The 12,569-nt window shown below is 40.2% G+C and overlaps 1 protein-coding gene across 14 annotated transcripts in view; it reads right to left on the bottom strand.

The window, feature by feature from the left end:
- LOC105490462 (ubiquitin specific peptidase 50) overlaps positions 1-12,569 on the bottom strand; it is a 46,885-nt gene that overhangs the window by 9,467 nt on the left and 24,849 nt on the right. For 6 of the 14 annotated variants that reach the window (XM_071066868.1, XM_071066876.1, XM_071066867.1 and 3 more), the window contains 2 exons: positions 4,513-4,560; positions 2,424-2,488 (listed from right to left, as the gene is read on the bottom strand). The exons of 2 other annotated variants lie outside the window; for them this stretch is intronic. In XM_071066868.1, coding sequence (XP_070922969.1) covers positions 2,424-2,488; positions 4,513-4,560 — 113 coding nt within the window. Of the gene's footprint in view, positions 1-2,423; positions 2,489-4,508; positions 4,561-12,569 lie in introns of those variants that run through there. 6 more of the 14 variants (XM_011756112.3, XM_071066873.1, XM_071066874.1 and 3 more) reach the window with 4 other exon arrangements.

The raw sequence follows: 12,569 nt of genomic DNA, 5'->3' as shown, positions 1-12,569 counted from the left end.
TTGTATCTTAAAGGATAGACTGAGTGTTAATAAACTGAACACTCAGTTTAAAACATTAAAACATAACAGATTAAACCCTAAGGGAGTAGAGGGAAGAGGTAACACTGTAAGAGGAGTAACCTATTAAAAAAAAAGTAAAAGTTGATCTTTTAAGACAAAATACTTTGGATGTTAGCCTGCTGCAGTGGTTCATGCCTATAATCCTTGCACTTTGGGAGGCCAAGGCAGATGGATCACCTGAGTCCAGGAGTTTGAAACCAGCTTGGGCAACATGGCGAAGCCCCCCTCTATAAAAAAAAAAGTACAGGCCGGGCGCCGTGGCTCACGCCTGTAATCCCAGCACTTTGGGAGGCCGAGGTAGGCGGATCACGAGGTCAGGAGATCGAGACCATCCTGGCTAACATGGTGAAACCCCGTCTCTACTCAAAATACAAAAAACAATTAGCCGGGCGTGGTGGCAGGCGCCTGTAGTCCCAGTTACTCGGGAGGCTGAGGCAGGAGAATGGCGTAAACCTGGGAGGTGGAGCTTACAGTGAGCTGAGATGGCGCCACTACACTCCAGCCTGGGCAACAGAGCGAGACTCCGTCTCAAAAAAAAAAAAAAAGAGACAAGTCAATGATAAAATTAAAAATGAAAAAACATGTAATAGCTACAGATCCAGAATAAATTTATTGTTAATACCCTAAAAACTTGATGCCAGCCAACTGAGACCTTAGATGAAACAGACAAATATCTGGAGAATAAGTTACCAAAATGACTGAAAAGAAATACATGGCTCACACCTATATTTTTTACAGAAATTGACAAGGGCCAGGAATAATCAAAATACTCCTGAAGAATAAGAATAAAGTTGTGATGGTAATGACTTAGGGAATAATGATGGTTCTTGCTCTGCCAGATATCAATATTTATTTCAAAGCTATAGCTATAATTAATATTCATAAACTAAATTAAGCATTCAATTAATATTAAATAAATTTAATATGTATTTTAGAGCTGTAATTAATACAGTATGGAATTAGCCCAAATGTGAACAAGTTGACCAACACACACATACAGCATAGGAAAGCCAGCATTATATGTTACTGAGGAAAAGAGGAGGCTGAGACATTTGGTTGTTCATATGGAGAAAAATGAAATTGAATCCCTAATTTATACTACATTTTTGTCAGAAGTGCAAAACAATTTAAATTTTTGGAAGACATATAGGTAAATATCTTTGTAATTGCAGGGTTGGAAAGGATTTCTTAAATGAGACACAGAAAAGGACTAACTAGAAAAGATTGATGTTCCAACCAAATTAAAACTTGATTGTCAGCAATTACTAAAAGATACAACAACCAAATGCAGTTTGTGAATTTTGGATGGATTCTGGTCTTTGAAAAAAAAAGTTACAAAAAAAAAAAAACCTTGTGACAATTGACATTTGAATATGAATCTATGAATATAAGTGATGAAATTTTAAATTTTCTTACATATAATTCTGCTATTGTGGGTATGTAGAAGAATGTGGTTAAGAGATGTAAGTTGATCTACAAAGTGTCATAAGATTTAAATAATTCGGCAAAAAGTTAGATATACATGTGTATAGATGTGCACATATATATATATATATACAGAGAAAGTACAAGTAATACAAATGTATACACTGCTTAATGTTGATAATTGAATCCAGCTGAAATGTACACCAATGTTTTGTTTTTTGGTTTTGTTTTGTTTTTTTTTGAGACGGAGTCTCGCTCTGTCGCCCAGGCTGGAGTGCAGTGGCACGATCTCGGTTCATTGCAAGCTCCGCCTCCCGGGTTCACGCCATTCTCCTGCCTCAGCCTCCCAAGTAACTGGGACTACAGGCGCCCGCCACCACGCCCGGCTAATTTTTTTGTATTTTTACTAGAGACAGGGTTTCACCATGTTAGCCGGGATGGTCTCGATGTCCTGACCTCGTGATCCGCCTGCCCCGGCCTCCCAAAGTGCTGGGATTACAGGCGTGAGCCACCACACCCAGATGATGTACACCAATGTTCTCTGTACAATTCTTTCAGATTTTCTGAATGTTTGCAAATTTTTATTTTAAAAACTTGAGAGAGAGCACTTGAAAAGATGCTCCACATCATTAGTCATTAGGAAAATGCAACTCAAAACCATGACTTACCACTTCATACCTACTTTGTATGGGATGGAATAAAAAATGAGAGACAATAACAAGTCTAGTTGAGGATGTGGGGAAACTGGAACCTCAGACATTGCTGGTGGGGACGGAAAATGCTGCTGCCACTTTGGAAAACAATTTGGCAGTTTCTCAAAAGATTAAACAGAGTTACCATATGACGCAGAAATTTCACACTTTGGTATATACCCAAGAGAAATGAAAACATGTTTACAGAGAATCCTATATATAAATGTTCATAGCAGCATTACTTACAACAGCCAAAAGTGGAAACAAGCCAAATGTCCATCATTGGTTGGATAAAGGAAATGTGGTATATCCTATACAATGGAGTATTATTTGGCAATTAAAAGGAATGAAGTACAGATACATGCTATGACATGAATGAAACCTGAAAACATTATGCTGAATAAAAGGAGATAAAAACAGAAGGTCATATATTCTATGATTCTGTTTATTAAAATACCCAGAATAGGCCAGGCACTGTGGCTCACGCCTGTAATCCCAGCACCTGGGGGAGCCAAGGCAGGTGGATTGCTTGATGTCTGGAGTTTGAGACCAGCCTAGGCAATATGGCAAAACCCCATCTCGACCAAAATATGCAAAAATTATTGGGGCGTGATGGTGCACACCTGTGGTCCCAGCTACTCGAGGGAAGGAGGAGGGAAGATCACTTGAGCCCGGGAGGTTGAGGCTGCAGTGAGCTGAGATTGCACCATTGCACTCCAGCCTGAGCAGCAGAGTAAGATACTGCCTCAAAAAATAAAATAAATAAAATTTTAAAAATACGCAGGATAGGCAAATCTATAGAAATATAAAGTAGGCCGGGCGCGGTGACTCAAGCCTGTAATCCCAGCACTTTGGGAGGCCGAGACGGGCAGATCACGAGGTCAGGAGATCGAGACCATCCTGGCTAACACGGTGAAATCCTGTCTCTACTAAAAAAATACAAAAAAAACTAGCTGGGCGAGGTGGCAGGCGCCTGTAGTTCCAGCTACTTGGGAGGCTGAGGCAGGAGAACGTAAACCCGGGAGGCAGAACTTGCAGTGAGCTGAGATCCGGCCACTGCACTCCAGCCTGGGCGACAGAGGGAGACTCCATCTCAAAAAAAAGAAATATAAAGTAGAGGCCAGGAGCAGTGGTTCATGCCTGTAATCCCAGCACTTTGGGAGGCCAAGGTGGGTGCACCACTTGAGATCAGGAGTTTAAGACCAGCCTGGCCAACATGGTGAAACCCCACTTCTACTAAAAATACAAAAATACACCTATAATCCAAGCTACTCGGGAGGCTAAGGCAGGAGAATCCCTTGAACCTGGGAGGCGGAAGTGAGCTGAAGTCGTGCCACTGCACTTCAGCCTGGGCAACAGAGCAAGACTTTAAAAAAAAAAAAAAAAAAGTCCATATATATATATATACACACACACACACACACACACACACAAAGAGAGAGTGTGCGAGAGATAAGGCTAGTAGTTGCCATGGACTGTGGGAGAAGGAACGGGTTACAGGATTTCTTTTGGGGATACCGAAAATGTTCTAAAACTGGATTGTGGTGATAACTGCACAACTCTGTGAATGTACTAAAAACCACTGAACTGGCCAGGCACAGTGGCTCACACCTGTAATCCCAGCACTTTGGAAGACAGAGATGGGCAGATCACTTGAGGTCAGGAGTTCCAGACCAGTCTGGCCAACATGGTGAAACCACATCTCTACTAAAAATATTTTTAAAAATTAGCCAGGCATGGTGGTGCACCTGTAATCCCAGCTACTCGGGAGGCTGAGACATGAGAATCATTTGAAACCAGGAGGCAGAGGTTGCAGTGAGCCAAGTTCACACCACTGCACTCCAGCCCGGGTGACAGAGCCAGACTCTGTCTCAGAAACAAACAAAACAAAAACAACAAAAAACACAACTGAACACATTTAAGCTGAATTTTGTGGTATGTGAATTATCTCTAAGAACTTCTTTTTAATAAAATTGGGAAACAAAAAGATCACGTATAACAAACCAAAAACTGAGAGAAGTTATTTCTAACACATATAACATATAACAAGACAGGATCTAGAACATGTAAAGGACTCCTTCCAGTCGATAAGAAAAATAACCCAGTTTGTAAAAATGTGCAAAAGACAAATATTTCATAGAATAGGAAAGACTAAAATGAGATAATTTTATATCCATTAGATGGCAAAAGTTAAGAAGTCTGATGATCCTGGTAGGGGTATGTATTGGTATAATCACTTTGAAAACAACATTACTTAGAAAGTTAAACATGCACATACTTTATGATCTAAGCGACCTCACTCCTAAGTATATACATGAGAGAAACTCTTACACACATATACATGCAGGGATGTCCCCATAATGTCGTTCGTGCCAGCAAAAATCTGGAAACAATGAAATGTCAGTCAATAAGAAAATGGATACTTTATGATATATTCAAACAATGTACATCATAGGCTAGTGAAATTATAACCACATGCAACAATATGGATATATCTTTAAAATATTTCATGAAAAAGTAAGCTGGGCACGGCAACTCACACCTGTAATCCCAGCACTTTGGGAGGCTGAAGGAGGGGGATCACCTGAGGTCATGAGTTTGAGAAAAGAGCGAAACTCCGTCTCAAAAAAAAGAGTGCGGAATCAAGCCACAGAAGGTAATTTAAAAATGTACACCCAAGATTTAAAAAGAACTACAATTCCATAAGAAAAAGGCCACAGAATAGGAAAAAGAGCAAAAGACTTGTTTAGGCATTTCACAAAAGAAAATACATGAATTTAAGTAGATATTTAAACCACAATGCCATTCTACTATATGGGCAACCAGAAGGGCCAAAACAAAATGGACAAAAGACTACCAAATGCTAACAAGGATTTAAGGCAACTGAAACTTCCAGTCATTGCTGGTGGGGGTATGAACTGGTACCGTCGCTTTGGAAAGCTACTGAGCAGTATGTACTAAAGCCAGACATATGCATTTTTTTGAACCAGGAGTTTCACTCCTAGGTATGTAGTCAAAAGAATTGTGTACATTATGTTCCCCAAAAAAACAAGAATGTTTATAGCAATCCTCTTTGCAATAGTCAAAAGCTATTAATTACCCAAAAGTTCCTAAATGGTACAATGAATTACTAAATTGTAGTATTTTCATACAATGGAATACTATACAGCAATGAGAATGAATAAATTACAATACATACAACAATACGGATGAATGTTACATAATTTTGAATGAAAGGAGCCAGACACAAAAAAGGATATAGTATACAATTCCATTTATATGAAGCATAAAATCAGGCAAAAATCTATAAATCTGTCCTGACAGAAGTCAGTGGTTTTCCAGACTCAAAGGCAGGTACAAGTGCAGATAGGGTGCTGGTAACATTCCATTTCAACTCTGTTCTGCTGGTTACATGGGTATGTTCACTTGAAAATCCATCAAGTTTTATCCTCGTGGTTTGTGTACTTTTCTGTATATATGTTCACTTCAATAAAGGTTATTTTTGGTCGGGGGCAGTATCTCATACCTGTATTCCCAGCACTTTGAGAGGCTGAGGCAGGCCAACTGCTTAAGCCCAGGAGTTCCACAGCAGCCTGAGCAACATGGAGAAACCCTGTCTCTACAATTTTTTTTTTTTTTTTTTTTTTTTTTGAGAAGGAGTCTCACTGTGTTGCCAGGCTGGAGTGCAGTGGCGAGATCTCGGCTCACTGCAACCTCCGCCTCCTGGGTTTAAGTGATTCTCCTGCCTCAGCCTCCCAAGTAGCTGAGATTACAGGTGCATGCCACCACACCCAGCTAATTTTTTTATTTTTAGTGGACATGGGGTTTCACCACATTGGCCAGGATGGTCTCCATCTCCTGACCTCATGATCCGCCTGCCTCAGCCTCTCAAAGTGCTGGGATTACAGGCGTGAGCCACCATCCCTGGCCTACAAATTTTTTTTTTAAATTAGCTGGGCATGATGGCATTTGCCTGTAGTCCCAATCACTCAGGAGGCTGAGATGGGAGAATCACTTGAGCTCAGGAGGCGGAGGTTGCAATGAGCCGAGATTGTGCACCACTACACATCAGCCTAGGAAACAGAGAAGAGACACAGTCTCAAAAAAAAAAAAAGGAAAAAAGCATTTTTAAAAAAACAATGAAGAAATAGAAACCCTGACTAGACCTATAATGGCTAAAACAGCCTAAGTCAGCATTTTAAAATCTACCCACCAAGAAAAACGAAATTCCAAGACCAGATGGTTTTCCTGCTTAATTCTAACAGATTTTCAAGAAACAGATTTTTATTTTATACAATCTGTGCCAGAAAAAAGAGTGACAAACTCACTTTATGAGCCTCGTGTTTTGTTGTTGTTGTTGTTGTTGTTGAGACAGAATCTCGCTCTGTCGCCCAGGCTAGAGTGCAGTGGCGTGATCTCAGCTCACTGCAACCTCTGCCTCCCGAGTTCACGCCATTCTCCTGCCTCAGCCTCCCGAGTAGCTGAGATTATAGGCGTGTGCAACCATGCCTGGCTAATTTTTGTATTTTTAGTAGAGACGGGGTTTCACTATGTTGGCCAGGCTGGTCTCGAACTCCTGGTCTCAGATGATCCGCCCGCCTCAGTCTCCCAGAGTGCTGGGATTACAGGCGTGAGCCACTGTGCCCAGCCCATGAGGCTTATTCTAATAAGACTGATACCCAAAACAGAAAAGGGCAGTCTAAGAGAATTATAGGTTACTCTCTCAGTTGTGATAATAGATGTAAAATACATATGTGTGTGTGTGTGTGTGTGTGTATATATATATATATATATATTTAAACACCGTTAGCAAAAACAAAATTAAGGAATAAATCAGTTGATGTAACTTACTACATTAATAGATTAAAGGAGAGATTTCGGACTGTAGTTCTCTTGTCTGGTAAAACATACACATGCATACACATACACAAAAACAAATTTATGTGTTAAGTGTATGTCAATGCATTCTACAGTATTGTTTCTAAAAGCAAAGTATTTGATATAACCTCACTGCCCAGCAACAGAAGAAATGATAGATAGTTACAATGGATTAATAAAGGCAGTTAAAATGAGTGTACTAAAGCTAATGTATCAATCAAATTACAGAAATGTAAATTTTGACATCAAATCATAAAATATTGAGGGGGAGTAAAAGTATAGTTTTTGATTGCTATTAAAATGTTAAGTTGTTATCAGCTTAAAATAGCCTGTAATAAGTAAAAGATGTTTTATGTTATCCCCATGGTAACCACAAAGCAAAAACCTAAAAAGAAAGGATTCAAATCATACCACCACAGAAAACCATCAAATCACAAAGGAAGACAGCAAGAGAGGAAGAAACAAAGGCTCTAAAAAATAACCAGAAAACTAATTACAAAATGGCAGTAGCAAATATCAATTATTATCTTAAGTGTAAATGGATAAAAAAATAAACAAAAAAACATGCCGGATGCAGTGGCTCATGCCTGTAATCCCAGCCCTTTGGGAGGCCAAAGCAGGTGGATCACGAGGTCAGGAAATCAAGACCAGACTGGTCAACATGGTGAAACATCGTCTCTACTAAAAATACAAAAATTAGCCAAGCGTGGTGGTGGGCACCTGTAATCCCAGCTACTCGGGAGGCTGAGGCAGGAGAATTGCTTAAACCTAGGAGGCAGAGGTTGCAGTGAGCCAAGATCACGCCACTGCACTCCAGCCTGGGTGACAGAGAAAGACTCCAACTCAAAAACAAACAAGAAACAGACCCAACAATATACTAGCTACAAGAGGCAGTAGGGATACATATAGACTGAAAGTGAAGAAATAGAAACAGATATTCTAGGTAAATGGAAACCAAAAGAGAGCTAGAGTGGTAGCTATAACTAGACAAAACAGACTAAGTCAAAAACTGTAAACTGAGACAAAGAAGGTCATTGTATAGTGATAAAATGGTCAATTCATCAGGAGGATCTAACTATTATAAATACATATGCATGCACCTAATGTTAGAGCACCTAAACATATAAAGCAATTACTAATATGAGGGGAGAGACTGAAATGCAGTAACAGTAGGGGACTTCAATACCCCACTTGCAGCAATGAACACATTATCTAGACAGAAAATACAGAAATATTGGACTTGAATTACACTCAGACTAAACAGATCTGGCATATACAGAACATTCCATCTAACAGCAACAGAATAAACATTATTCTCAAGCACATGCAGAACATTCTCCAGGATCATATGTTAGAGGTCATATAATAAGACTTTAAAAATGTAAGAGGAGGCCAGGCGCGGTGGCTCATACCTGTAATCCCAGCACTTTGGGAGGCTAAGGCGGGTGGTTCACTTGAGGTCAGAAGTTAGAGACCAGCCTGGCCAACATGGTGAAACTCCATCTTTACTAAAAATACAAAAAATTAGCTAGGTGTGATGATGGATGCCTGTAATCCCAGCTACTCGGGAGGCTGAGGCAGGAGAATTGCTTGAACCTGGGAGGCAGAAGTTAAAGTTAGCAAAGATCGCACCATTGGACTCCAGCCTAGGCAACAAGAGCAAAACTCCATCTCAAAAAAAAAAAAAAAGTAAAAGGATTGAAATCATATTAGGTACCTTTTCCAATCACAATGGCATGAAACCAGAAATCAATAATGGGGAAATCATGGAAAATTCATAAATATGTGGAAATTAAACAGTATACTCCTGAATCACCAACGGGTCCAAAAATAAATCAAAAAGGAAATCATAAAATACCTTGACACACATGAAAATGGAGACACAACATACAAAAACTCATGATATGCAGCAAAAGCAGTTTTTTTGTTTGTTTTTTCTTTTGAGACCTAGTCTCACTGTCACCCAGGCTGGAGTACAGTGGCATGATCACGGCTCACTGCAGCCTCAACCTCCTGGGTTCAAGTAATCCTCCCATCTCATCCTCCCAAGTAGCTGCAACTACAGGCATGTGCCACTATGCCTGGGTAACTTTTTCAATTTTTGTAGAGACAGGGTTTCACCATGGCTAGTCTCTGGGCTCAAGCCTTGGCCCCCCAAAGTGCTGGGATTACTGACGTGAGTCATCACACCCAGCCAACAAAAGCAGTTCTAAGGGGGAAATTTATAGCAATAAACATCTATATCAGAAAAGAAGAAAGGCATCACATTACCTGACTTTAAAATACACTATAAAACTATAGTAACCAAAACAGTATGGTATTGGTATAAAAACAAGACACATAGGCCAATGGAACAGAATAGAAAACCCAGAAATAAATACATGCATTTACAGCCAACTGATTTTTCAAAAGGTGCCAAGAACATACAGTGGGGAAAGGACACCTGTTTCAATAAATTGTACTGGAAAAACTGGTATCCATCTGCAGAAGAATAAAACCAGACCCCCATCTCTCACCACATTAAAACAAAAAAATCAACTCAAACTGGATTAATGACTTAAACATAAGACCTGAAACTATAAAACTACTAGAAGATAACACAGAGAAAATGTTTCAGGATATTGGTCTAAGCAAAGATTTTATGGCTAAGGCCTTAAAAGCACAGGCAACAAAACGAAAAATAGACAAATGGGACTATGTTAAACTAAAAAGCTTCTGCATAGCAAAGAAAACATTCAACAGAATGAAGAGACAACATGTAAAATGGGGAAAAAATACTTGCAAACTATTCATTTGATAAGGCACTAATATCCAGAATATACATGGAATTCAAACAATTGAACAACAACAAAAAAAGAAATAATCCCATTAAAAAGTGGGCAAAGGGCCAGGCGTGGTGGTTCACACTTGTAATCCCAGCACTTTGGGAGGCAGAGGTGGGCGAACCACTTGAGGTCAGAAGTTCAAGACCAGCCTGGGCAGCATGTGAAATCTCATCTCTACTAAAAATGCAAAAAGTAGCCAGGCATGGTGGCACACCCCTGTAGTCCCAGCTACTCGGGAGGCTGAGGTGGGAGAATCACTTGAACCTGGGAAGCAGAGGCTGCAGTGAGCTGAGATCATGCCACTGCACTCCAGCGTGGGCAACAGAGCGAGACTCCATCTCAAAAAAATACAATACAATACAATACAACACAACACAACACAACACAAAAGTGCACAATGGACATGAATACACATTTCTCAAAAGATGACAAATAGCCAATAGCTATATGAAAAAATGTTCAACATCACTAATCGTCTAACAAATGCAAATCAAAACCACCCTGAAATATCATCTTACCTCAGTTAGAATGCAAAAAGATACAAATAACAAATGCCGGCAAGGATACAAAGAAAAAGGAACTCTTAGATGCTGTTGGTGGGAATGTAAATTAGTACAACCGTCATGGAAAACCATCACGGAGATTCCTCAGAGAACTAAAAACAGAACTATTACATGATCCAGCAATCCACTATTGGGCATCTATCCGAGGGAAAGAAAATCATATCAAAGGGAAACCTGCACCCCCATGTTTACTGCAGCACTATTCACAACAGCCAAGATACGAGCTGGTCATAGTATAGCTGCTTGTGCCTGTAATCCCAACATTTTTGGAAGGTCAAGACAGAAGGATAACTTGAGGCCAGTAATTGGAGAACAGCTTGGGCAACATAGTGCAATTCTGTCTCTACAAAAAAGAATTAAAAATTTAGTTGGGCATGGTGGTGCACACCTGTAGTCCTAGCTACTCGGGAAGCTGAGGTGGGAGGATCTCTTAAGCCCAGGAATTTGAGGTTGTAATGAGCCATGATTTTACCACTGCACTCTAGCCTTGAGTGACAGAGAGAGACCCTGTCTTTTTTTTTTTTTTTTTTTTTTGGGATAGGGTTTCCCTTTGTCTCCCAGACTGAAATGCAGTGGCATGATCTCGGCTCACTGCAGCCTCAACCTTTCTGGGCTCAAGTGATCCTCCCACCTCAGCCTCCTTAGGGGCTGGGACTACAGGCATGTGCCACAATACCCAGCTAATGTTTGTATTTTTTGTAGAGATGGGGTGTCACTATGTTGCTCAGCCTGGTCTCAAACTCCTGGGCTCAAGTGATCTGCCTGCCTTGGCCCCACAAAGTGCTGGGATTACAGGTGTGAGCCACTGCGCCTGGCTGACTCTGTCTCTTCCCAGAAAAAAAAAAAAAAAAAAAAAAAGGAATATTCTTCATTCCTAAAAAGAATGAAATCTCATCATTTGCAGTAACATGGATGGAACTGAAGGTCATTATGTTAAGTGAAATAAGCCAGGCACAGAAAGACAAATGTTGCATGTTCTCACTCATAGGTGAGGGCTAAAAAAAGTTTATCTCATGGAGGTAGAGATAGTTACCAGAGGCTGGAAAGGACTTGGGGAGGATAAAGAGAGAGGCTGGTTAATAGATACAAACATGGATAGAAGGAATAAGTTCTAGTGTTTGACAGCATAATAGTGACTATAGTTAATGATAACTGCATATTATTTGCATATTTCAAAATAGCTAGAAGATTGGAAATACTTCCAACTCAAAGAAATGATAAAAGTTTGAGGTGATGGAAACCTTAAATACCCCAATCTGGTTCTTTTGTTTGTTTTAAGATGGAGTTTTGCTCTGTTGCCTAGGCTGGAGTACAATGGCACTATCTCAGCTCACTGCAACCTCCAACTCCCTGGTGCAAGTGATTCTCCTGCCTCAGCCTCCCGAGCAGCTGGGACTACAGGCACACGCCACCAAGCTCAGCAAATTTTTGTATTTTTAGTAGAGATGGGGTTTCACCACGTTGGCCAAGCTAGTCTTGAACTCCTGACCTCAGGTGATCCACTAGCCTTGACCTCTCAAAGTGCTGGGATTACAGGCGTGAGCCACCGTGCCCAGCTAAAATACCCCAATTTGATCAGTACATATTGTATACATGTATGAAAATACCACATGTACCTTGTATGTACAATTATTATGTATTAATTTTAAAAACAATTTCAGAAAAAGAAGATCTCAACAATCTAACACTACACGTCAAGGCACTAGAGAAAGAACAACAGACGGAGGCCAAAATTAGCAGAAGGAGGGAAATAACAAAGGTCAAAGCAGAAATAAACAAGGACTAGAAAAACAACAACAAAATCAATGAAGCTAAGAGTTTTTTTTTTTTTTTTAAAGATAAACAAAATTGACAAACTATTAGCTAGACTAAGAAAAAAAGACAACTCAAAATCAGAAATGAAGCCGAGTGCAATGGCTCATGCCTGTAATCCAGCACTTTGGGAAGCCGAGGCAGGTGGATCACTTGAGGTCAGGAGTTCAAGACCAGCCTAACCAACACAGTGAAACTCCATCCGTACTAAAAATAAAAACATTAGCTGGGCATAGTGGCACACACCTGTAGTTCTAGCTACTTGGGAGGCTGAGGCAGGAGAATCACTTGAATCCAGGAGGCAGAGATTGCAG

The sequence above is a fragment of the Macaca nemestrina genome, chromosome 7 (genome assembly GCF_043159975.1).
Source record: "Macaca nemestrina isolate mMacNem1 chromosome 7, mMacNem.hap1, whole genome shotgun sequence".
NCBI lineage: Eukaryota > Metazoa > Chordata > Mammalia > Primates > Cercopithecidae > Macaca > Macaca nemestrina.
This window is presented reverse-complemented; position numbering and strand designations above follow the sequence as displayed.